Source organism: Zootoca vivipara, chromosome 8 (genome assembly GCF_963506605.1).
Source record: "Zootoca vivipara chromosome 8, rZooViv1.1, whole genome shotgun sequence".
Taxonomy (NCBI): domain Eukaryota; kingdom Metazoa; phylum Chordata; class Lepidosauria; order Squamata; family Lacertidae; genus Zootoca; species Zootoca vivipara.
In genome coordinates, this window is record NC_083283.1 from 34,370,117 (window position 1) to 34,397,941 (window position 27,825).

A 27,825-nucleotide genomic window follows, 5' to 3' on the forward strand; every position below is an offset into this window, starting at 1 on the left:
GTTGCAGCCAAAAAGAACCATAGCAATATCCAATGTTGCACATATTTATGCATAGGGGTTTGCAGCTGGTAGCCCACAGGCCAAATATAGCCCACTGAGGAATGCTGTCTGGGCCCCCAATTGCCCTCTTTCCTCAGCAAGATGATGAAAGGCAGGCAAACACAGAAGAGCCATTGAAGGAGAAATATTTCTACATTCCTCACCCAAAGGCATATTATTATCTCTGATTTTAGGAGATGGAAATATTTGCAGAGATGATCAGTTTTCCTATGCTAAACATAAACTTGAAATGCTACACAATTGGGGGGGGGAGATGGTCAGTATTCTGGCTACTTATGCAAGACAGGTTATATTTTCAGATACAAAACAAGAAAAATGCATTAGGCCTGATCTCTAAAGTGACAAGATCTTAATCTCATAACAGAGCAAATTCTTTCTACACAGATATATGAAGGTTATCTGCTAGATCTGCCATCATTTCATAAGAAGAAAATCTGGTTGCTGTTCCCAACCCTTTAACTCAATCTCTTCAGCACACCTGAAAATGTGGCTCCTGTGGGGAATCCTTCCCTGGTGCACTCAGCCCCCTATCACCCCAAAATTAGGCTTGAAAAAAGCCTTCTGTGGCCAATAGAAGGCTTCGTTAGTTTGTAAATATACTTGGAGAGCCTGAAAGGCTGGTAAACCCTGATGTAATGTGTCCATGCAAACCTGTGTATCATATCATATATAATTCTGTGTATCAAACAGAATTAGGAGCAGCTGCAACTCCTAGCGAGTGTACTCTTTTTGGAAAACCTGGCTGTCAATGTGAATAGTACTGGAGATAAAGAGCAATGAGGAATCAAACCTGGTGCTTGGCCAGAAAGACGGATCAAATATGCTACTGGTCTACCAAGCACGCTGTTGCCCAGTGGCATCCCTAATCAATCTGGCTGAGATACAGTGGTACCTCTACTTACGAATTTAATGCGTTCCGAACACACATTTGTAAGTCGAAAAAAATTGTAAGTTGAAACCCATAGGAATGCATTGGGAGAAAAAAATTTGTAAGTCGAAGCAACCCTATCTAAAAATTCGTAAGTAGAAAAAATCCTATCCAAACCGCATCCAAGATGGCGGATGGAGCTCCATTTGTAAGTAGAAAAATTCGTAAGAAGAGTTATTTGTAAGTAGAGGTACCACTGTAGTCTTTTCTTGCTGCTACCATATATGGAAAAGCACATGAATCTGACCTTTGAAGGGATTGTAAGTAAACCTTTTTCAAGTTACCAAACGTATGGACTCTTTCTATGCTAAGGGAAAATAAAAGTGCTATGGTGTTTGGGATGCAGTGTATATTTCTGGTCACTTCAACTCTAAAATGACATTGTAGAGCTGGAAAGGGTTCAGAAAGGGGCAACCAAAGTGACTCCCCCATGAGGAAAGGTTGCAACATTTGGGACTTTTTTTGGTTTAGAGGAAAGAGGAGTCAGAGGTGACATGTATAAGATTATGCAAGGCATTGAGAAAGTGGCCAGAGAAAAGATTTTACCCCTCTTTCTGCACACTAGGTTGAGATGTTCGCTGAGCTCTGCTATGACCCCCCAGGTCTCGCTCCTGGTCAGTTACTGCCGGTTCAGACTCCACTTAACTCATGTTTACTGGTATATCAAATTGGCCCTCATTAAAGGCTTTTTGAAAGTCCAAGTACGCTATGTTCGCTGGATCACCTCTTATCTATATGCTTGTTGACAGCACAGTCTTTAGCATATGTGCCGCCGGGGTGCAAAGATCCCCCCAGTGCCCCCGAATTTAGTTTAGCCCCCAAATTAACTTTTATTATGCTTATGTCAGACACCATGCTTACGCCTTATCTCTTGTTTATGAAAGAAGGGAGGGAAAAGAAACAAACTTTTTTATTTACTCATTTATTTACAATACACTTATACTTAAGTATACAACACCACCACACTTAAACTTATAAGTATTGTTTAGGCACCTACTTAGGAGAAACATCAGTCGTGTCACAGGTGCCGCTGACCCCGCTACCGTATAGCAGCTCAAAACAATGTGTAACATAATATTTTGATGTAAGAGTTAATTTTGCGTGCACGGCGCCGTTGTGAATGAAAAGCGCCGCTGCTGGTGCGCCATTGGTAAATTAGTGCACAAAGTCGAAAGTCCTTTAGTGAAACAGTAGGTATACATTTCGGTAATACCTAGGTATATATGTATTTTGTTTTTCTAGCTTGATCAAAATTATTTATTATTTCATAACAGGTAGATAGTTAAGAGCTTAGGCGGCTTCAATGGTGGGCGCCTGACGCCCCCCAGAATTTGGCGCCCAGTGCCCCTGGTAAAAGATGGCCCTGCTTGTTGACACTCTCAAAGAACTCTTTAAGAAATTTGTGAGACATGACTTGCCCTTGCAGAAGCTGTGCTGCTTCTGCTTCAGCAAGACTTCTTTTATATGCATGGCTATTTTATCTGTATCCCTACTTTCCACCAGTTTTCTGGGACAGACATTAAGCTGAGCATCCTGTAATATACAGATCCCTTTTTAAAAGATGAGTGTTACATTGGTTACTTTCCAGTGCTCAGGTCTGGAGCCTTATCTGATGTCCTTTTGGTGTGTGTGTGTGTGTGTGTGTGTGTGTGTGTGTGTGTGTGTGTGTGTGTGTGTACACTAAGGCTAAAATCCAACTTCAGCTACACCGAACGGAATCTATTTTACTTTCAAATAGTGACGCATTGTGTTATATTGACTCAGGACCACCAGCCAGCCTTCTCTCTTCCCTTTACCTTTGCACTGAAAAAAATCGCAGGTCAGGATTAGGAGCTTGTATTCTAGCTAGTAAATAAATAACCAGATCAGTAGCTGAGCCTGAATACAACAGGCGAGATTCAACAAAATCCCGTAAAAAAAAAATACACCCAGAAACGGATTCTTTCTCAGGCCGCCGCTTTCCCCAGACATCAGGGCGACGATCTGCCTTCTTTCCTTTCTGGAGCAGCTTCTGTGGAATAACAATAATCCTCCTTCGCTCCTCGCGGGCAGATCTCCCTAGCTTCCTCCCTTCTCTCCTCCAATGGGAAGCCGGACCCAGAGATCCAACTTCCCTGGGGAAGGGAGCGCGCGAGGAGGGCGCACGGGGTCTTTGCCCATCTCCTCCGCGCTTCCCAAGCGGCTCTTCCAGTCGCTCTCTTTCGACGGTGGGGCGGGGCTGGGATTTTCCTTGGGGCCGCCCCACCACGCTCGCCTTCCAATCGGAACGCCGTCGCTGCTCGCTGTTTTTTTTTTTTTTCCCGTCGCTGTCCAAACTTCCTGTAACGCTGCGGGAGGGAACCGGGAGCGGGAGTTCCCTGGCGGGAGATGCCTGAAGTTTGCTGGCAGAGGGGGAGGTCTCTGCGGCGGGAAGAGCGACAGAAGCACGTCGAAGGAGCCGATCACCCCCAAAATGGGCCTCCTCGAGCTGCTGTCCCCTGGCACCTACGGCCTGGCGCTCGCTACTGCTCTGGCGCTCTGGGCGCTCTGTGTTTTCTGCAGGCGGAAAAGGTAAGAAAAGCCGTCGCTCTCCTGGCTACAGGGGATCGCAGCAGGGTTGTTGAGATCCTGCAGGACTGGAAGACCCGGCAGAGCGGAGGCGAACTTGGATCCTGTTTCAAAGTTGACTCTGATGCACCAAGGTTAACTTTGCAGAAAAGGAAGGGGGAAAGAGAGCGATTGTGCCCCGTAAAGATTAGCAAATTTATAGATCCACTTAACGCTGTTATCTTTTTAAACTGGCACCACACACACGCATGCTCTCTCTTATTTTGAGTTTCCTGCAACGACCGGGGGCGATCTCTCTGCTGGGACGTTTCCTACAAAGAGGCTCCAGGTTTTACCATGGAGTGTTGTAGGTTGTGGGGGCCTGGCAACATGATTTGGGTGGCCCGGCCTTCACCTTTCCACAAATCCCCAGAGCTACACCACCGCGAGAGAGTGAATGAGAGGGATTCCAGACGGTTGCTCAATGGTCAAAAGGGGCGTTGGCAACAGGTTTTCTTTAACATATCAGATTTCCCCATGAAAGGGCAAAACTGGATGGAGTGTGCCGAATGCAGCCTGGCATTTTGATGCCAGCAATGTTGCTGCAACAAAGTTGGTGAATGCATGAGAAGCAACCATCCCAAAATAAGCACCCATCCCCAAGTGAAGCTGTAGTGGCCCACTTGCTTGTGTGCCCCTCCTCTGGTCTTTTTATTTCAGTTCCTTTCCTGATGACTCCTAGCATGGAATTTGCCTTCTTCACATCTGCTGCACACTGGTTGGCCTCTTCATCAGTCTATTTGCTGTGACCCCATGATCTCGTTCCTGGTCAGTCACTGCCAGCTCAGATCCAATGTGCATTTGTTTACATTGAATTGCATTTGCCATTTTCCTGTCCATTCACCTGGGTTGGAGAGATCCTTTTGGAGCACATTGCAATTCCATTTTTCTTTTAATTTTTTTGTTTTAATCATCCTGAACAATTTAATCAGCAAACTTGGCTGCCTCACTGCTCACCCTGTTCACCTTGAAATCTATATAATTTATGGACAAGTTATAAAACACAGGTCCTAATACCAATCATTGGATGCCCATGGGAAACCCACAAACCGGGCAGCAGTGCTACAGTGCTCTCCCCACTTGTGATTCTCAGTAACTGCTATTCAAATGCATACTGTCTCTGAAAGGGGAGGTAGAACATAGCTATTGTGGCCACAGATGACCTTATCATCCATACATTTGTCTACCAATACTTGTGGGACTCCACTTTCTACACCTCTCCATTGGGAGAACTGTCCATATGGTTCTATTCTGTGCTTCCTGATTCTTAACTACTTCCTGATCTATAAGAGGACCGCTCCTCATATTCCAAGACTGCCAAGGTTGCTCAGGATATTTGATGAGACATTTTGTCTAAAGCTTTTCGGAAGTTCTACTACACTATATGTCAACCGAGTCACACCTAGCTATATAGAATCTTAGAATCATAGAGTTGGAAGAGACCACAAGGGCCATCCAGTCCAACCCCCTGCCGAGCAGGAAACACCATCAAATAATTCTTGACATATACCTGTCAAGCCTCTGCTTAAAGACCTCCAAAGAAGGAGACTCCACCACACTCCTTGGTAGCAAATTCCACTGCTGAACAGCTCTTACTGTCAGGAAGTTCTTCCTAATGTTTAGGTGGAATATGTTTTTCCACCAAACATATCTTCTATATGCTTGTTGACATTCTTAAAGCATTCTACAGAGATAGTGAGCCAGGACCTGCAGAAGCCATGTTGGCTGTGCTTTGGTAGGCTTGCCATACATTACGAAAATTCTTGACATGTCCTTGCTTTCGGGTGTAAAAAATGTGTCAGGGAAAAATTATGCTGAATTGGCAAAATGTCATGGAAAACCTGGATATATGGCAACGCGATGGAAAAAGCAGTTCAAAAAGCTTAGATTTCCCCCCAAAAAGCTTATTTCACGGGTGTCAGGAATTTTACTTTTGGCAAAGCTTGTTCTTCTGTGTGCTTGGTTATTTTATCTTTAACAATTCATCTATTAGGCCTAGAACATCATTCCTTGTCACCACTTTTTGTTGCAGTTCCTCAGACCCTCTCTGCAAAAGTTAGTTCAGGCACAGCAATCTGACAAATGCTTCTCTGCATTCTCCTTATCCTCCTTTATCACACCTTTCACTCTTTTGTCATCCAAAGGCCCAGCTCCCTTCCTAGATGATAATCTATTGCTGATGTATTTAAAGCATTTTTTTCTGGTTCAGCTTCTATAATTTTAGCAATGTGCTCTTCATATTTAGCATCCAGGACGCGAGTGGCACTGTGGGTTAAACCACAGAGCCTAGGGTTTGTCGATCAGAAGGTCGGCAGTTCGAATCCCCACGACAGGGTGAGCTCCTGTTGCTCAGTCCCAGCTCCTGCCAACCTAGCAGTTTGAAAGCATGTCAAAGTGCAAGTAGATAAATAGGTACTGCTCTGGCGGGAAGGTAAACGACGTTTCCGTGTGCTGCTCTGGTTCGCCAGAAGCGGCTTTGTCATGCTGGCCACATGACCTGGAAGCTGTACGTCTGCTCCCTCGCCAATAATGAGCACTGCAACCCCAGAGTTGGTCACGACTGGACCTAATGGTCAGGGGTCCCTTTACCTTTACCTTTATACCTCGGTCCAATATACCTGAAGGAGCATCTCCACCCCCATCGTTCCACTGAGGTTCAGCGCCGAGGGCCTTCTAGCAGTTCTCTCGTTGCGAGATGCCATTACAGGGAACCAGGCAGAGGGCCTTTTCAGTAGTGGCACCCGCCCTGTGGAACGCCCTCCCATCAGATGTCAAAGAGAAAAACAACTACCAGACGTTTAGAAGACATCTGAAGGCAGCCCTGTTTAGGGAAGCTTTTAATGTTTAATAGATTATTGTATTTTAATACTCTGTTGGAAGCCGCGCAGAGTGGCTGGATAAACCCAGCCAGATGGGCGGGTTATAAATAATAATTTATTTATTTATTTATTTGTGTTCCCTATAACACCTCACCCCCCCCCCCAGGAAAGCCTTAGGGACCCGTAATGATTCCTTAGTCTAGGTTTTGCTTTTGTGATTCTCATCACAGGATCCCTTTTATAAGTTTGCTCTACTTCCCCGGCTTGCCTCTGAATTGTATAACCTCGGACTTCCTCCTTCAGCGATCCTCTGGCAGGTGTTTCCCTTGTTTTTCTTGTCTCTCTCTGGGCTGCTTCTCCTAGCTACTTATCTCTCCTTTCTTTCACCTCACCTGCCTCCTTGTGGTTTTGCTCCTGCTGCAATCACACGCCCCCATGCCTGCCTGCCAGCCTTTTATCGCACTGCTGTGAGCGCGTGAGAGCATTGCCCATGCTATCTTCACACCATGCCACTCCCTGTCCATGGAAGTCTGCGTGCATTTCTTTTGCAAGTGTTAGCTTCTTTTTATTCCCATTCCATTTTCTAAAGGAAGTCTTGCTTCTGGAAATGTACTTGACTCTGCTTATTATCCACGCTTGCTTACCTTCTGTTGTGGGGATGCAGAGGGGAAAGGATTGGAGCCAGAGGTTTCCCTGCACACATCCTAGAGTGGGCCAATGAGAATAGGCCATGTCCACACCTCCATGCTACAGAGGTGGCTCTGCTTCTTCCTCTGTGCTCTTGCCCAGAGGATGAGAAAAGATGAGAGGTTTGCTCCTTGCATGAGCAGCTGCTTCTGTCTCCCTCTGGTCAGAGCAGTGGTAGGGATTTGGCCATGTGGGACCCACCTTCTTTGCTGCACCATCCAGAAAAAGGCAGCTGGAGCTGGTTATATCCAACAACATTTGGACGACAAGAGTTTCCCCATTCCTGCCCTAGAACATTTCCTTCTTTGTGACAAATTATAGGTCTACTAACATCTCTTTTAAACCAAATGAGCCAAAAGTCAAACTCCACTTATATAAAACATCTGCGTCTGTATTCATATAGGATAGTTTTTCTGTTTTGATCCAATCTCAGAAATCGTGGAAAGATGTAGCCTTCTGTCTTTTCATTTTTATGCCTTCGTTTTTATTGCCAGAATACCAAATGTAAATATATGGTTTGTGGCCATTGATAGCCTCTCTGAATTTGTCTGCTCCTCTTTTAAGACCACTCCAAGATTGTGGCCCTCACTGCCTCTTGTGGTAGCAGATGCCATAGTTTAACTCTGTGCTGTGTGAAGAAGTACTTTTTGACATCATCTCTGATGGTGGCTCTTGAAGAACACCAGAATCCTACTATAGGTAGGAATACTGCAACCTCTCCAAATATATTCATAGATCTCATTGCCTCAATAGCTTTGGGTATAAAGCTTGAAACCAAAAACATAACACTGTGTTTTTGAGAGAGCAGAGTTGTGTACCATCTCAGTGAAAACACCATTCTGTGTTCTCAACTATGAGCATTTATCCAGCAAATACATTGTGGTCTTATTCTTAAAGGGAGATTGCCATGTTTTCTGCTTACTTTTTTTTTGTTTCACACGTGCCAGGGACTCTTAAAAAAAATCCATCTATGAATATGTAATTGTTTCAGGATGTATTAGAGTGAGTTAGATAAACTATTGCCTCATTCTGGTTTAGTGCACACATTTGGAAATCCTGTTTGTATATTTTTGCAGCCTTTGGAGAGTGTCTGGGCTATTGGTATTACTTTTGAGCCAAGAACGCTTCTGCCATTTTTACCTTTCAAATTGTGTCTTTTAATATCTTCAGAGGCTCAAATGGCCCATTTAGAGGAAGGATGTGAATGGAAAATGACTAATTCTATACCTAAAAGGATGTTAGATGTTTTTAATTGAAAGGAAAATAGCAAGAAGGTTTTACTAGGTTATAAAATGTTAACGGCAGAAGAGAGTGTAGCACTGAAAACACTCTATTTTCGTTGCCATGCCATAGTAATGTACACTACTTATTGCCTTTTTCATGATCGTTCTCATTCAGTAGCTTATTGCTTTTCATGCTAGGTCGTTTATGCTCGAGAGATTAGATTTTGGTAGGAACATCCACCTAGAGAAGGGGTCTCCAACATTTTTCAGCCCAAGGGCACAGCTGGAATTTTGAAAGAAGGCGCCACCACCTCTGGTTTCTCCCTCCCTCCCCACCTAGACAAAGTGTACATGCATATATGCACACAAAAAATGATTTAAGTATTTTATGAAGCATGGGGAGAAGTGAGATCCAGGAGAAATAAAATGGATCCTCTTGAATTTGCATGATTTTACACAGAGCTATCCCCTACCCAAAAGAACACCATCAAATTAAACTATACATTGGTAGATCGCACAGTAAAAATTTCAGAACTTGCCAGCACCACAAAAACACTAACAAAAGGCACACATTTTTTACACAAGAAGGCAAGAAAACCACACACAAAAAGCCACAGAACACATTTGTGGGTCAAGAGGTGACCTGATGACCCATAAGATCCCATGTTTTTGCTGCATGGCAACACTGAAGAGTACCATATCAGTAATTTTTAAATGTTTGTTCAATGTTAGTTGGGCTATATGTGTGTGTGTGAAAACTACACAACTTCAAGATGATTCATTTAACTGAATCCAGTCTGCGTGTATGCGTGCGCACACATGCAAATCTCTCTCACTTAGCATCTCACTTTCTTCCCTTTGCCACTCTCAGTCTCTCATTACACCCTCCCATCAGATGTCAAGGAAATAAACAACTATCTGACTTTTAGAAGACATCTGAAGGCAATCCTGTTTAGGGAAGTTTTTAATGTTTGATGTTTTGTTGTATTTTTAATATTTTGTTGGCAGCCGCCCAGAGTGGCTGGGGAAACCCAGCCAGATGGGCGGGGTATACCGGTAAATAATAATAATAATAATAATAATAATAATAATAATAATAATTTTCTCCAAGATCACCCTCTTTTCCTTCCTACTCCACCCTATCCCCTTTTCCTGGTCACTCTTCCCTCCGTTCAACTGGTCTGACCCTTAAAAACACTTAGACTGAAAAAGGAAGTGGGATTGAGTGGCATTCTTTCAACTTCCTCCTTCAGCTTTAGACACTTTCCAAGGAAGAAAAAAGGAGGCAGTGAGGGGAATTTAACTAAGGATCCTGAGTGCTCTGGGCCATAATAGAATGTGGCTAACATAGGCAGATATATTAGATGACACTTGGATGTCCTGCAAGATAATTATGTGCTAGAAGTTTGAGGGACAACTTGAAAAGTGTTATAAAAAGGACAGCACCATTTCACACAGTATCTCCGCAGCAAACCTCTTTAACAAATCAGTTCTCTCTGCATCCCCCGCCCTCCGCTTTAATCAGGTGGCTAAATGACATCTTCATAGTTTCTCCTGTTCAGCCAGTCAAGTTCTCCTCTGCCTCTCTTCTGAATGAACCTGACTTTTCATTCAAGCGACAAAATGAGTTCTGACCCATGAAATGTTATGTTATAGTATATTTCTTAGTCTGTTAAACTGCTACAAGATTAACGTGTATGGAATTAGCCCTGTTTATATAAACAGTGGAAAACCTGAGGCCCACCAAATAGTGTTGTACCACAACTCCCATCACTCCCAGCCAGCATGGCCAATGGTCTGGGATGATGGAAGTTGTAGTTCAGTAGCATCTGGGTGGCCACAGGCTACCATCCCTGATGCACCCACTTGAAATTTCTGGGGGACAAAACGGTGTCCCCAAATAACCCATTATTTGGGCAAAGGGATATTTTTGATAGAATTAGGAGAACATCTCCAATGGCTTGTAAACATCTTGAGACACGTTTCTCAATTCTGATCACATATATTACCACAATTTAATTAAAGTACGTATTTAATAAATATTTCTATTGCGGCTTGCTTTAATGTCTACTGACAATTACAAAGTAGGTGATTTATACCTAGAAAGTGATGCCAGTTTTGATTTCTTCATTCTCTAATAACATTGTCCACAGCCTTTTAAAATCTAAGGCTAAGTAGATTAATTATGTTGCAATATATATAATTATAAACACCACATTTAAAGTAACAAACAAACACGCTGTTGGGCAATGTTCTTTGAAGTGACATATCTATGTCCTTATCTGCCTTCGTTGTTTTTGTTCTGCTGAGTTTCAGGGAATCTCCCATTCAACCAGTTCTCTGGTTATTTCTCTCTCTGAACTTTTGTTGGTAATTTTTTAAAGGAATCTTTCAAGGTACCCTATTTTTACGGCAGGAAAACAAGTGTCTCTTGCCATTTTGCTTTTAATAGTAGCTATAAAAATAATTCACATTAAATAAACTACTTGGCTGACATCTAGCATGCTATGCTTTTGTGTTTGCACAAATCAAAACTGAGAAGAGTGCTGCTTCTTGATTTGCAGTACTAACTTGTACTTGTGAATTCACATCCAGGAATTCAGTTTTCTGTGGGATTGTTTGTAATAGATCCTTTTGTTTATTTTGAATGGTAGGTTCAGGTTTTGACCTGTAAGATGCTTCTGGAAAGTGAGTTGATAGGATGATCACTTTTTATAACAATGCACTATTAATCCATTAATGGGTAAATTCCAAAGGCTTTCAGTCCTGGTTTAAACCCTGGCAGTCTTGTTCGTCCTGAAGAGGTCTTTTGCCCTCTATAGGCATGATGTCACCACACATAAACCATGTGGCCAGTGTCAAATTTAAGCACCACTGGTTCATAGTCTTGCCATCTTGATATGACAGCAGTCTGTGTCCCCTGGTATGCTTGCATACGAGAGTCTATGATAAACACCTTTTAATACATGCTGACCATGTTTTGGAACCATGTTTTTGAGATGCTCACCATTTAAACCCATCTACACAGGAAATCTTTTGGAAACAAAATATACATTTAAAATTCCTCTGTACAGTACTGACATCAAGTTAGCCAATGGTTTTTTGTTTTTTTAAAAGATTTTTATTAAAGTACGATAATTTTTACATACATTATATTCTCCCCTTCCAATTTTTAATTTCCCGTACCATTTTTCCTTTCTCTTCCCACCCCCTCCCCCACCCATAATCCATTGGAAGGGTTCAAACAGTTGTCCTCAGCCACGGGCACAATGTCTTTAATTTCCACTGAATGTCTTCTGATCCAGTAGTTCTTATCCATCGAAGATTGGGGTTCCATCTGGTCCTTATAATAGTAGACTTGGCCCTCCAGGTTATTTCCTGTGGCATTACTGCCACAATGTCTGACTGAATAAATTCAAACAAATAATTAGTCCAGACCTCTACTGTCCATCTTTCCAACCTAAAGCTATTGTTGCCTTTCCTGCTAGTATCATTGCTTTGAAGGTGTGCTGGTCACCTTTCTCTATGGCCGTGTTTCCTAGTATACCCATTGTCATAAGATTGAAGTCTATAGGTAACTTCACTTTTAAAACTTCATTAATAACCTTAAGGATTTTATTCCAAAATCCCCCTACCTCTGGGCATTCCCAATACATATGGGAGAACCATCCTTTGGCTTGTTCACAGTGCCAGCAGTTAGGGTTCAGTCCTGGTATCATATTAGCTAGCTGGGCCGGAGTTCTATACCAGCCAATGGTTTTGTGCATGTGGCTTTTCTAGATTCTCTGAATTTATCTCATTCTTACAAGGCAGGGCAGCAAGATGGTTTATGCGCTCTCTACTATCTTGAAGATTGAAATATCCATACCCTGCCTTCCTATCACAAACCTATTCCTTGTGGCTCACAATATTTAGCAAGACAAAATGCTAAAATGGTATCTTTTATGCTATACATTATGTGTTATTTTCACTGGATTGAAGGGTAGTGTACGAATGTTTTAACCAACAAATAAATACAAGGTAATATTTAACCCAGCTTTTCCAGTCACAGAATATAACCTGAGATAGTGGTTGACAGAAACTAAATCTTGAGTCACTGCTTTTTAGATCCCCAAGCTGAAACCTCCATTGCTTTTTCTTTTCCTCCTAAGGAACATGTACCAATCCATACATAACTATGGAGATAGGAGAAAGAAGCTTTAAATAGTGATTAAAATGTCTGTTATATTTAGTGGTGACACCTCGTAAGGTGCCACAGATTTGCATTGCTTTTGTTTTATTTTGGAATAACCCTAACATTCTCCCTGCAAGAAGAGTTTTGGAGCCTATGTCTGTGTATCTTTATTTGTGCCTGTATAGGTATAACATTTATTTTTATTTCCATGTATATTTAAATCTCGTTCTTTACTCGTTAGTATGCCATGCCATATGGTACAGAGCTGTATGCCAGTTGATAAAAATATTCCGGGAACATAGGAAACTAGCAGTCGGTTCAAGAAGGGTGATGCTTCTTGACCAAATGCTTGTGGGCTTTTTGCGTTATTTTTAGCACTTGTGTGCATTTTGGAGCAGCAAAGGTTTGTCCAAGAGGACATCCTGTGTCTCGTGATTTCCTTAAACACATTCCTTTAATATTTCTTCCTCCCTAAAAATGCAAAGCAAATGCATTTACAAGCCATATTATAATGAAATTTCTTTGCAGAGGGAAAAAAATAATCTCGGTCTTGCTGTATTAGTCTTCTCATTCTTCCGTAATTACTGTACTCATTTTTGTCAATGGTGCATTTTTATTCCAAAACAAGGTACAAGTTGTGACAAAGAAAATAATTAACCTGTTCTTCACAGTCTCTGGTCCCAGGGGAGAGAGGGAAAACCCACAAAGTGTCAATCAATAAGGTGCCCCCAAAATTCATTCTTGTAGGCCCAGACCCACAAACTACAGGGATGGTTTGTGATCTGATGAACTTACAGAGCCTGACACTGAGTCTACTAGGCTTCCCATATATTTTTGTGGCTAATCAGGAGAAGGCATATTTGCATGCAGATGTTGCCAAATTGTCCATGGCCACTTTTCATGCTTCACAAAGTTGTTTGGGTGAAGGGCCCTGCAGCTAGCATGATAGGTAAGCTGTACATTCTTACTTTCCTGTGAAATTAAAGCAACCCAGTGAGGTATAGCATACCTGCCAAGTTGCTGTCAGAGAAATAAGGGACCGGGCTGGAAATAGCAGGCCGGAAGTAGCGCTGCCGCCATTTTGGAACTGGGCGGAGCATGCTCAGAAGTGACTTTTGATGCTGCTTTGCCCAGTTCCAAAATGGCTACCGCGCCAGAAGTCACACTGCAGCCATTTTGGAACTGGGCAGAGCAGCATCAAAAGTCGCTTCTGATCAGGCTCCGCCCAGTTCCAAAATGGCCACCGCGCCAGAATAAACCGGGGGAAAACAAGAAAATCCATTTTTTCAGCTAGGAACAGCTGGAAAAAACAGGGATTTCCCGGGGAAAACGGGAGATTTGGCAGCTATGAGGTATAGTGGTTAGTCAAAATCATTCCCTCCAACTCCTGGATTGAAAAATCTGGGATCAGCGGCGGCGCAGCACCGTAGGTCGCTTCTATGCATGTCCAGACATGTGTAGAAGTGACTTCCGGTGCTGGGCTGCCTGTGTCTGCATATCTGGGCACCAGAAATCGCTTCTGGGCATGTCCAGACATGCGCAGACAGACGGGAGCTGGGACATTGCCGCCGGCAGGAGCTTTACGGGATATTTATGGGATATAATCAATTCGGGATAACAGTGGGAAAGGGTAACAAAATATGGGGGTTTCCCACGAAAAACGGGAGACTTTGCAGCTATGCTCAAAATAGGAACAGGGAAATCCAGCTTTCAGTTCCCAGTCAGCCATGAAGTTCACTAGTTGGCTTAGTCTGAGAGCCTGCGATTGGCCCAAATGTACATCATGGGACACTTGGGCTCCTCTCTGAGCTTCTTGTAGGGTAAGGTTTGGTAGAAATAATTTTATTGTTATTATTTTAAGATGTTCATTTGTATTTTTATATTCATTTAGATGTGGAAGCAAGGAGAAATACTGAAGTTCATGTTGCCCTCTATGTTGAAAGTCTGGCATGAGTTATATAAAAACCTGCTGATGCCAGTACAGTCTTCTGAGCACTGCTGATACTGGTGATGGCAGAAATATATATAATAATAATTTTGACTCTGCTCTCTGGAAGGTGTGTGCCCTGTTCATTCTCTTCAGTATTTAATGGCCTCCATAATATTTTCATTCAACCCATGAACCCATCAGCAATTTGTTTTTACAGGTTAATATACTTACAAATGATTTTCTAATAGAATATCCTCATCAGAGGGCAGATTTATTAACACTCCTCCTCCTCTTTTGATTGTCTTTTTTAAACCCAGCTCCATGTATAATTTACTTCTTCCTTGGTGAGTGCTTAGTCTGAAGAAGGCTGTCTTGCTGAAATACTTGAGCTTAGACAAATTTGTCTTATTCTCCTGGGCAAGATATGTTGGCTCTAAGCACCAATTCTTTCTGAGGTGAACATTAATTTTAATTGAAATCTTAGTGAGGTTAAAACAGAAGTGAATGGGTTAAGAGTAAGAGCCAGGTTCAATACAAGTTTCAACAAGAAGTTGTCTTCAGTGAATTCCACCGTAAGTGCCTATGCAGGATAGGAATCTCTTTGAACGGGTTTTAACACTAGTTGCGATCATACTGTCAGTGGATATTCTTCCTTGGGACGAGATCTGTGAGTATGTAGAACTAATCTTTCCCCCCATGCTTCAAGTCAGAGTTTTCCAAACTGTGTGTCACGACACATTATTGTGCCGGCTGCAGTGTGTAAATGTGTTATGCTCCTCCTGGGGCTGGAAAGGGGTACGTTTAACCTCCGGTTTGTTAGTAAAACTGAATTACTGCATTGCGAAATGATGCATGCCTAACAAGTGTGTCACCAACATGAAAAGTTGGGAAAGCTCTGCTTTAAATGCTTGATACTGTGTTCTCTGAGCTGCCTTGAGCAGGGGAAATATATTTTAAGGCAGTATATAAATAAATGCCACTAACAATAATAAGGCCGGTCCTGCAACTCTATCCCTAAACAAACCTGTCTAGCTTGTTCAGGGTGATGTTTTAGAAGAGCTGGGAACATGGCTGTAGCTCAGTGTCAGAATATCTGCTTGGCATGCAGAAGATGACTGCTGCCAGTCAGTGGAGACAATACTAAGCTAACTAGACCAATGGTCCGGCTCAGTATAAAGCAATTCCCTGTGTTCACTTTCTGTCATTCCCAAGCAGAACTAGAAAAGACGCTCAATCTGAAATACTGGGAAACCACTGCCAAACGGTTTAGAGATTACTGAGCTAGAGAGACCAATGGTCTGGATTAGTAGAAGACAATTTCCTATTTCAAATCAGACAGCAATTGCTTGGACAAGACCTGTGAAACTGGTTCCGCCATGATGGTGCCAGGCTTTCAAACATTAATAAAACACTGAGGTAATGAATGAACAGGCCCCAACAGAAGAAGGAAGGTGATTCCCTGTTACTGCTGTCTAGTGAATTTTCCTTTATGTGCACTCTGGATAATTTATCCATATGTGTTACAATTTAATTTGTATAGAAATGCTGCACATTTTCTGGTGTATAAAAAACAGATTGCAAATGAAGCATAGTGTGTGTTGATCCAGTGAGCATGACTGTCTGGTTCTGCTTAAAGTACAAAATGAGAAGGGAAACATAAACAATAGACAACGTATTAACACATTTTAAATCATCTTGGAGTATGAACCCTGGGTGGTAGTTTTGGGAGATTTAAACCACAGAGTCTAGGGCTTGCCGATCAGAAGGTCGGTGGTTCAAATCCCCGAGATGGGATGAGCTCCCATTGCTCGGTCCCAGCTCCTGCCAACCTAGCAGTTCGAAAGCACGTCAAAGTGCAAGTAGATAAATAGGTATCACTCCAATCGGGAAGGTAAATGGCGTTTCTGTGCGCTACTCTGGTTCGCCAGAAGCGGTTTTGTCATGCTGGCCACATGACCCGGAAGCAGGACGCCAGCTCCCTCAGCCAGTAAAGCAAGATGAATGCCGCAACCCCAGAGTCGTCTGCGACTGGATCTAATGGTCAGGGGTCCCTTTACCCTTTACCTTTACCTTTACCTTTAGATAGAATCACACCTGGCACCCATGACAAGGCCTTTGCTGTCTTGAATCCAGGGTGTGTATGCACCATACATTTAAAGCACTATACATTTAAAGCACCATACATTTAAAGCATTGTGTGCGCGCACACACACACACATCCAGTTTGGGCAACCATAATTGATAGGTGCTTTAGTTACACATAGGGGAGAGGGACTATGCTGGGGACTATCCCCCAGCAAACTTGGCATTATTGGTACCATACATATGTTGAAAATAAACAAATGAAAATAAATAAACCTTTGCTTCTCCCGTTCCTTCTGCTGCTATACCTTTTTGTGCTTTACTCCTTGTCACTTTGCTGGATGAGGTGGGGAAAATGTAAGCTTGCTGATCCAAACTACTTCTGATATGCTTTCAGGCTTTTCAGAACCTTCTCCTTTTACTTTTGGTTTAAGTCATGCTTCCAGCACAAAGAGCAAGTGCCAAGCCCCTTGGCATATTCTGGAGGAGAGGTTTACAAGGCAAATCAGCTGCATTGCCCATAGAATATTTTGGTGTATTCTTTGCACAAAGACACAATTGTACTAGGCCTCCTCTGAGGCATGCAGAAATGAGGCTCAAAGTGCACGTGGTTGGATTCTGCTGTGCACTCAGCACAGCCAAGAAGTCATTGTGAAAGGTTTCCCTCCTTTATTTCTGTCCTTGGATCCCCACACATTCATAAGATCTGATCTTGCAGTTAATTATATCTTGGATTTGTGGGACTTTAAAAGAGCATAATGATGAACCAGCTTCTGCCCCTGGGGAACATCTTTCCATATATCTAAAGTTTTACTGTAATTACTTTTGATATTGCAGCTCATGACAATAGCAAAGGTGCCTTCTCCTTTATGTCCTCTTCTTGATCCAATAATATATTCAATTTTAGTAGATGATTTGGGTTCTCAGCATTGGCATTAGATAGCCATGGACATCAGCCCAACACATTCTCTTGGGGTTGCTATTTAAAGCTATTATCTGGAAAATATACTGTATCTCTCTGAAGGCTGGAAAGGGCGATTTATCCCACATGGTAGATTCAAATGTTTGCCATTATCTGCATCTTACTTGCTACTCCTTCCCAGATTATTTACAATTCTGTGGCATAACACTGGTTATTAAATGCATGATGATAATTTTAGAAAAGAAGCTACATGAATTTAAATCTGATTTCCACACTGAACTAAATCTGTTCAAATTATGTTCATTTGAGGCCTTTAAGAAATTGATTTTAAAAGTGTTTTCTGGCTTCAGATGTCTTTCATTTATTCCTCATAACAAAAATGGAAGGCTAGCTTATAGTGTGTTCTTGCATGTACATACATAAACACACATATAGACCCAGTTCAGATGTAATTTTATGATTTGCTCAAGCAAACCCTAATCTTCTCATGCCCAGGATTGCAAACCAGGTTTGCAGGGAGCAGACGAACTACTGGTCTAGATGTCATGGGAAGTTATGGTTTAAAAAACCATGAAGTCTCCCCTGGGTATATGAAGGAAGGAAGAGAACAGGGAACGAGAGTGAACAGTTTTATTTAAATGTAATTGAGGAAACATTTGCATTTTGGAGGCTAAATAAATCAGCTAAAGTATTTATTTAATACCGGTAGTCCTAGTGTGAATTCATGGGCATTTCTAGCAGATCCTTCCTCAGAATCAGGAGGCTGATGGAAAGCCCAACATGGGCCATCTAACTAAGCATGGAGTTGGACTTGGGACTTATGATGGAACCTGGAATCCACAGTTGCAGGAAATCTTGGACACGACAGTTAGAGAAAGATATTGAAGGTCCAAGCCTGGAACTGAAGGAAAAGAGCAGTCTTCAAAGTTGGAAAGGCAAGAGCCAGGCCAAGAGATATGAGTTGAGAACAGGGTATTCATTCAAGATCAGTTATAAACCTCAAGCAGAAAGTTAAGAAGAAGAAAATGGAGCTTGAATTAGAAGCAGCATTGGGTCTGAGGCAGACAGAGGTAAGTCTTTCTGTCTCTTTCCCCCATAGTGTTTTGATGATCAGCAGAAACATCAAGAAAGATTAGCCAATCCAAGACAAGAGTAGGGGCAACATCTGTGGTTGTTCTTGGAAGCAAAACCAAAATTGGTAGAGGCATGCTGGTTTGGCTGCTGTGCAATCAAGGAAAGGGGAAGGGGAGTCAGTGGGCCCCTACATTGGCCCTGCACTGCTTTGGTGCCTGGTAAAATGCAGGAACCTCGTAACCTCAACCTTCCTTCCAACCTTGAAGCTGGGGAGGGAAAACAGGAAGCTGCCTTAAACAGAATTGGACCAATGGTCCATCATGCCCAGTATTGTCTACACTGGCTGGCAGTGACTTTCCAGGATTTCAAACATGGAGCTGTCAGAGATTAAATCTGGGACCATCTGCATGCAATGCGGATGCCCTATTGAGCTATGGCCCTTTTCCTAAAAGGCTGGGGATTATATAAGAACTGTCAGGCTGACACATGCCACACTCTCAGCTCCAGGCTTGGGAGGAATGCCATGGGTTATCATGCCATTAGAGGATAATAAATAAAAAAGTGAAAGGTTGCACAGGAGCAACATAGAGTGCCAGGAACTCTATGTAACTTGCTGTGTTAGGTCAAGCGAGTCTCTGCTCAGGTTAAGGATTTCTATATTGGAGTGTTTAGAGTAGCAGTAAGCAGCATGGTGCCTGGGAGTTTTGAGGGGCAAGTAGAGCAGACAGATGATCTTGTACTTGAGACAGTAAAAAATAAGTTTTTTTTTGGGGGGGGGAGTCTGGAAAACATGATTAGAGAAATAGTTATTCTATTCCATTCTGTTCCATTCACTTAAATTGTGTTTCTGGTTCATATCCAAGGTTGCATTTCCTGGACAGTAGAAGTCCTCTTTGTATCATATGGTAGAAGAAGCTCCAAGCCCATGGAATCTTTTTGGGTAGAACGTGAGAATGGGTCAGGAGAACAATGTAACCATGTAGGAAACATACATTGCCATTGTATTTCTGTGTTGCACTTATGTGAGATGTGTAAAAGTTTCAACTGAAAGGAAGGAAACTGTTTCAGGCGATCTTGTTTTCTCATGCAAGTTTTCAAAAACAAAACAACAACCCCCCCGAAAAACTCACTCACAAACAAATCTCTTAACACAGCTATTTTTGTGGATTCCCCTTAGGATAAAAAGTCACACAGTGAATATCTTGCAAACATAATTGCTTTTTTATTTGTAACAGCCGCTGCAAACAAAATGATATTTTACATTACAAATTCTGGGCAGGCAGTCAGATTTTGAACTTTGGAACAACACAGTCTCTCTAACCACTTTTCCCAGATGACTGTTATAGCAACAGTTGCTTTTAAAGCATATAGCAACTTGCGCAAGTGAGGAATTTTGAGAGGTTTCATCCAACTACTTGGAGAAATTGTGTTGGCCAGGAGTTTAAATCTTTCCCCCTCTTCTCCAAGAAATTGTCCCCCAGTCCACCTGCAAATCCAAACCTACACTACATGGCACTGAGACCTGTTGAAGAAGACATGGAAACAATAAAATGATGGTGAGTCTCAAATTGACTTTTGGTGGAAGAGAGCATTGCATCCCAGCTGGCTATATGTGCTGCAGGAATTAATGGTGAACAGTATAGAGAATCTTGATAGTTCATTTATAGCATGTCTCTTATCTAGACCTCCCACAAACACCATGGTCTTGGTGGAAATCAGACAAATGCTAGATGCTTTTAAACTGTCTACATAAAATGCTTCAGGTTTTTAAGACCACACCATCCCCTTCAAGTGGCCACCTGTGATTTCCCGGGTAATTCATAAAACTTTCAGGTTTTTGTTGTTTAAAAAAGATGTGCTCCCTGATACTGTTTGAATCTGACACATTTAGTTATTGCTTTGAAACCTTTCAATATCCTTTCCCCAATTGTGGATAGAACTAGTATGATCATGGGTTCAGGAACTGCTGGACCAGGAACTGCAGCTGCCCAATGTGATGGATCAGTGAATTGAAGCTGGCAACTTGACTGGTGAAGAACTTACTGGGTTCACTCCCCTCACCCACCCAGGCTGGCCAATTGATTCTTCTGGGCAGGACAGAGTATATATGGGGCTTCTTGTTCTACTGAGCTTTGCTTAAGCAACTCATTGAGCTCTCATATGTTCCTGCATCCTTGCTTATTCCTTAGTCAGATTTTTGATACTGGACCCTGCTTTGTGATTTGTCATTGACTTTCATTGACTTGGCAGTAATTTTCCTTGGCCTGGTAATTGTTGTTCTCTTTGACCTCTGGTGGGAGGGCATTCCACAGGGTGGGTGCCACTACCAAGAAGGCCCTCTGCCTGGTTCCCTGTAACTTGGCTTCTCGTAGCGATGGAACCACCAGAAGGCCCTCAGCGCTGGACCTCAGTGTCCGGGCAGAACGATGGGGGTGGAGACGCTGCTTCAGGTATACTGGACCGAGGCCATTTAGGGCTTTAAAGGTCAGCACCAACACTTTGAACTGTGCTCGGAAACGTACTGGGAGCAAGTGTAGGTCTTTCAGGACCGGTGTTATGTGGTCTCGGCGGCCGCTCCCAGTCACCAGTCTAGCTGCCGCATTCTGGGTTAGTTGTCGTTTCCGGGTCACCTTCAAAGGTAGCCCCACATAGAGTGCATTGCAGTAGTCCAAGCGAGAGATAACTAGAGCATGCACCACTCTGGCGAGACAGTCCACGGGCAGGTAGGGTCTCAGCCTGCGTACCAGATGGAGTTGATAAACTGCTGCCCTGGACACAGAATTGACCTGCCCCTCCATGGACAGCTGTGAGTCCAAAATGACTCCCAGGCTGCGCATCTGGTCCTTCAGGGGCACAGTTACCCCATTCAGGACCAGGGAGTCCTCCACACCTGCCTGCCTCCTGTCCCCCACAAACAGTACTTCTGTCTTGTCAGGATTCAATCTTGATCTGTTAGCTGCCATCCATCCTCCTTGCTAAAGTAGATTGGAGTTGGACAGAGACAGGGGAAATAATCTGCAGCTACCATTTCCTGCAGCACCCCCACAGTGGTGTTGTGTTCAATTGCACCCTGTGTTTCCCACCTTGTCTTCTCTTACAGCCTTGGCACAAGTAAAAGATTTTGTATCTCTTCCTCTGTATTCCTCCATGGTGCAATACTGGAACAGCTTCCTTCTGTCTGTCTGTACCGCTGTGTCTTGGGGTCACCTCCAGGTTGCTTGTATTTTGCAGGAGGGATTCAAGCAGATATCAGAAACTTAAGTTTCTGAAATTAAAGTGAATTGAAGCACTCAGTTACTTTAATTTAACAAATCTACTTAAAACCAACCAAGAAACCAGACCTTTTGTGGTTAGGAGAGTGCTGGCAAAATGCACTGGAAAATGCATAATGGGAAGACTTATATGGTAAGCATTGCACAAGCAAATTGGGATGGGTGCTTGTTGTTTGTTTGTTTTGTTAAATAGTATACCACCCTTCATTTGAAAATCTTGAGGCTGTTCACAGCATAAAAATGCAAGATAAAATACATAATAAAACAAAAGCAAAGCAAAACAATAACCAATCTCCCACAAATGCATTTAAAATGATATAGGATGTTAATCAGCCAAAGGTCTGGTTGAAGAGGAATATTTTTTCCTGCTGCCTAAATGAAGACACTAGGCGAGCCTCTCTGAGGAGAGCTTTCCTCAAATGGGAAAAGACCTGCTCTCGTGTTGCCACACTCCAGACCTCTTGGGAAGGAGGCACACAAAGAAGGGCCTCAGAAGATGATAGCAGGGTCTGGGCTGGTTCATATGGGGAGAGGCAGTCAAGCTATTGTGGTTTTGAGCTACTTAAGTCAGTATAGGTCAAAACCAGCACCTTGAATTGGGCCTAGAAACTAATTGGCAGCCAATGCTTCCCAAGACATCCCTTGTTCTCTGTTGTCAGTAGCTGACCTCTCTTCCCATTCCTTCCTTGTTCACCCAATGCAGGTATGTGGCCCTCCAGATGTTGTTGTACTCCCGTTCTTAGTAATCCCAGCCACCATGGCCAATGTTGAAGGATGTTGGGTATTGTAGTTCAACTTCTGGAGAGCCACAGACTCTCTATCCCTGACCTAATACAATCTGCTGTTCCTATGAATGACCACGCCACTTCTGTGTCCTATACAATGTACCTAGCACATTCTTAAAGGTAAAGGTAAAGGGACCCCTGACCATTAGGTCCAGTCGTGACCAACTCTGGGGTTGCAGTGCTCATCTCACATTAATAGCCGAGGGAGCCGGTGTACAGCTTCCAGGTCATGTGGCCAACATGACAAAGCCACTTCTGGTGAACCAGAGCAGCACACGGAAACACCGTTTACCTTCCCGTCGTAGCAGTACCTATTTATCTGCTTGCACCTTGACATGCTTTCGAACTGCTAGGTGGGCAGGAGCTGGGACCGAGCAACGGGAGCTCACCCCGTTGCGGGGAGTCTAACTGCCGACCTTCTGATCAGCAAGCCCTAGGCTCTGTGGTTTAACCCACAGCGCCACCTGCGTCCCATTCTTAGCACCAATGGTGAATAGAGCAGTGGCAGCTGTTTCTTGAATGAACGGCAGAGGGCAGATCATACAGAAATCCTCCTTCTTGGAATTGCCCTGTCTCCACCAGTCTTGAGGACTTGAGGTCTATTTTGTCATATTACAGTGTTCTAAATCAGCAGCTATAATTTAAAAGGACATTGTCAACCCCTTTGAGGAGCTTAATGTCCATTTTGGAGCAATTGGAGGATATGAGTTATGACTATGGGAATTTAATTTCTGTGTTTAGATTGTAAAACCCACAGCATAAAAGAAAAACCCACCCTGAACTGCAGCTATCGAGTAGCATGAAAATTATTATCTCTCTGCTGAATTTTGTAACATGCCATCATTCTTCCTGCTCTGAACTCCTATATCACTAATGGATTGGAGTTGTAGTCTGGAAAGTCATGATTGTTTGTTTAAATCTTAGGCACAATAGGAGAAACTGTTTATGACCACTTGATCACCAGCCTGCCTATACATCCACGCTTGCATAGATGCATGTAAATTCAAGGGTCTATTTTGAACTGAAGGAAGTCACTGTCTTTTTAATACGTACCTGCCTCCTGTAGTAATTGAAACAGTGTTTGTATTTCAGCTGGACAGAATACTTAACAGGTTCTGAATACAGGCTCAAATCATTGTCACATGTGATTAACTCAACAGGGGGGGGGGGGAAATGGTGGAGGTTTAAAGGAGTATTCTTCTTAATTCCCCTACTTTCTCTCTTCCTCCAAATACATGAGAAATCAAAAGGAGACTGCTTGTTAAAGGACTCTTGTCTTACCCATGCCAACAGATCTACAGAACCTTGTTTTTCTAAAGAAAAGTTATTTGTGATTTTGGGCCAGGCTTTCTGCTGGTAAGCAGTACTCAGTAATTAAACAACAACAACTTATAAATGTGTTTGTGGCAGGGGGTGGGGTGAGGGGTTTTATTGGTTTGTGGTAGTGGTTTTTTCCTTGTTCTTGTTATGTATTTTGAGTTTTTATCTCGTATATTTATGTTGTGAACTGCCCTGAGATCTATGGATAAAAGGAAGTATACACATCTAATAAATCACTAAAAATAAGGAATCACAACTTTAATGAAGTTAATTATTCATACGTCTATGTCTTCCAAGGTTCTATAATGGATATTACCAATTATTGGGAAAACTTTTGTATAAAGAAGCTGGATTTTCAGGTAGCAAAATTTACCTGTTAATTTTCAATGGTTAAGGAAAAGCAAGATTTTTTGGAAATAGGGTAACATATATGCACATCAAATTTTACAAGGAATAGAAATTTGATACAGATTGTTACCAGTGCTAATATGGCAGCTTCTCTGTGAATATTCAGTGAATACTTCTGTGCAGAATTAGCCCCCTAGGGCATAGAAGGTTTTGGTGTATAAGAGTTGGTGCTAGGGAGTCACATGGATGAGTTATTGAAAGGACAGGGTTCAGGGGTACTGAAAAGGCATAAGATTGGTAGGCAAAGCTTCAGACCCTTCTCTGGGGAGGAATGGTTTCTAATTGGGACTGCGGCACAAGGGAACATTTAACATTATCTTCCAAGCTGCAGTTTCTGCAAAAAAAAAAAAAAGCTCCCTGTGCTGCAATAAGTGATGGGGGTGGGGAGGCTTCAATGGGAGCTCCCTGCCCCATTGCTAATTGCAATGCAAATATGTCCTTTTGGGGGTCAGAAATCACAGCTGAGGAGAGAAGGGTAAAAGTCGCAATTCAAAATCACCCACACAGGCACACACATTTATTAAGTAAAGCAGAATGTCCTTTGATCAGTCATTCTTTTTGGACCTGAAGAGGGGATTTACGTGGCCGTTTAGCGAGGGGCAACTTGACATTTGCTATAGCTCATCTCTACTCCCTTGTTGAGGGTGGAGCCACCTGTCTTGGCTGCGACTGCTGTTGCTTTGACCTGACAGCAACAGGAGGTGGCAGTGTCCCCCGAGAGAATCTGGAGCCAGAGGTGGAGCAGGCAATCCTATGGGAGGGGGTGACAAAGGTGGACAATCTTGGCCCCAGAGGAGGATGTGCAAGACTGTAGAAGAAAAAGAAAGAGGTCAAAAGAGCTGAAGGGGTGAGAGACAGAGGGTGGGAAGCTTATAGATTTAGGGGGTCTGGGTGTTCCATGCCTGGAGAAGCGCACAATCATCAGAAACCAACAGAAGAACTATCAACTACCAGTCTTTTTAGGGAAATGAAGAAAGGGATTCAAGATTGCCAGGAGTTGCAGAATGAGGATGAAGAAAACTGCTGGCTGCATGACATCACTCCAGTTCTTACCAGCAAGCCTTGAATCCCTCTTTTTCAGAAAAGGGAACATATGGCTGCTTATGACTGAACAATCCCTGGAAAGATGATGGCGAAGGCTTGTTCAGATGTTACAATGAACACAGTTGTGTCTATGCATGCACAAGTGTTTATGTGAAAAAGGGCACAGATATTAGGGTTGCCATGCATCCGGAATTTCCCAGATATATCCAGAATACTGCAGCCGCAAGCAGTGTCCAGGCGGAAATCGGCTAAATGTCTGGGAAAATCCAAACGTATGGCAGCCCATGACGCAGTGTCGTTTTTGCCGATTTTCCTCAGAAATAGCTCGAAAACTTTTCTGTCCTGATTTTGAAATATGGCAACCCTCACACATACTGATTTGTACAGCTCACCTGCTGTGCACACAAATTGTACACTTGTTGAATGTGAACACCCCACACATTTTACTCCTGCAGTATCTGTCCTGAAGAACTTTGTGGGTTCAATTAAAGCAAGCATCCCAAACTGCGGCCCTCCAGATGTTTTGGCCTACAACTCCCATGATCCCTAGCTAACAGGACCAGTGGTCAGGGATGATGGGAATTGTAATCCAAAACATCTGGAGGGCCGAAGTTTGGGGATGCCTGAATTAAAGCATGATTTCCTTGATTTCCTTAAGAAAAATTAAGAGGCATTAGGCATGGAATGCACATTTGCAATGAAGGTAAATGGCATGTACAGTATTGTTATATTCTTTTTTTAAAAAATTAAATGGTAGAGTTTTCTTTCCCTAAATACAAGCTGTCTGAAATCAATGAACATTTCCCTCCAAGTATTTTACTTCCCAATAAATTTTCTAAGAATTTGAGCACACTTAAAAGGAAGTGGCTCATCTGATTTCGTTGAAGCTACTTCCTCATAAGTGTACTTTAACTTTGTATGCGCCTTATTAGTTGTACTTATTAGTCACTGCCCCCTCCCCCCAAAGAAACTTAAAAAAATAAAAAAAATGCACATTTAAAGCCAAGTATAAAACAAACTAAAATACATAAGTAAAAAAATATTTTTAAAGATATAACCCCACACACTAAAAGATAAGCATTATTAGGAAGTAAGGTCCTTGGAAGGAAGGCTCACTGATTTCGGTAGAACTAAATTGGTTAGAAAAGGATTACCATTTATTTTAATATGATTCTGTTTTATGTGCTTTTTTAAGCCTTAATAAAGGTAAAGGGACCCTTGACCATTAGGTCCAGTCGTGACCGACTCTGGGGTTGCGCGCTCATCTCGCATTATTGGCCGAGGGAGCCGGTGTATAGCTTCCAGGTCATGTGGCCAGCATGACAAAGCCGCTTCTGGCAAACCAGAGCAGCACATGGAAACACCGTTTACCTTCCCGCTGTAGTGGTTCCTATTTATCTACTTGCATTTTGACGTGCTTTTGAACTGCTAGGTTGGCAGGAGCTGGGACCAAGCAACGGGAGCTCACCCCGTCACAGGTATTCGAACCGCTGACCTTCTGATCAGCAAGCCCTGGGCTCAGTGGTTTAACCACAGTGCCACCTTAATAGGATAATGCATATCAGGAAGTGTAAGAAATTTTGCAATAAAAAGCAAGTATAGTTTTCATCAATGTGCACAGTCTGTGCTGAACCCTCCTGCCACCCATCCAGACTGGGAGTAGGGGCTGATATGGGTGAAAGGCCTTCCCTGTTGGTATTTTAAAGAGCACCATTTCAGATCCCCCTAAATGAGAACAATGTTTGTCTCTCTGTCTTTCGTTCTGTCTGGCTGCTGTGTGTGCAAGAATATTGGAGAAAGAAGTCTGAGGTGCAGAAAATAGCAAGGGATCCAAACAACTTTCCTCTTGCTACCCCGAAACTACTTCTAAACGGGGCAGCTGCATGCAGTCTTTCTCATTCTGACAGATCCTGTTCTCTCCTGGCAGCAGAGGGCAGTATGGAAGTAACTCTGGGGTAGCAATACCCATGTTTCAAGAGCTCATGGGATATGGGACCAATGTTGGCAATGCCTTCTTGCTTGTAGGTTCTCTTGTTGGTGGATGTTTGTTCAGTAGATTTGGGTGCCAGATCTTTCATCCTTTGGTAGTGAAGTGGAACTATTCCTTTGCTGTTGAATGAACTGAGAAAATAGAGGACATTGGACTGACAAAGGTGGGCATCCTCTGAGCCAGGGGTCAGCAACCTTTTCAGCTGTGGGCCAGTCCACCGTCCCTCAGACCATGTGGTGGGCTGGACTATATGGGGGGGGGGGAATTGAACGAATTCCTATGCCCCACAAATAACCCAGAGATGCATTTTAAATAAAAGGACACATTCTACTTATGTGAAAACACGCTGATTCCCAGACCATCCATGGGCCAGATTAAGAAGGCGATTGGGCCGCATCTGGCCCACGGGCCTTAGGTTGCCTACCCCTGCTCTGAGCTCACATCCCCTCTCAGTAGATACTGGGTGGGCAGCCCCCATCACAGCAGAAAAAATTCTATAGAGCAGGAGTGGGGAGAATCTT

The 27,825-nt window shown here is 43.0% G+C and overlaps 1 protein-coding gene across 1 annotated transcript in view; it reads left to right on the forward strand.

The window, feature by feature from the left end:
• The first annotated feature begins 2,952 nt into the window (after window positions 1-2,952).
• LOC118089647 (cytochrome P450 7B1) overlaps window positions 2,953-27,825 on the forward strand; it is a 97,593-nt gene continuing 72,720 nt past the window's right edge. The window contains exon 1 of the mRNA XM_035124415.2: window positions 2,953-3,538. Coding sequence (XP_034980306.2) covers window positions 3,072-3,538 — 467 coding nt within the window. The 5' untranslated portion in view covers window positions 2,953-3,071. The remainder of the gene's footprint in view (window positions 3,539-27,825) is intronic.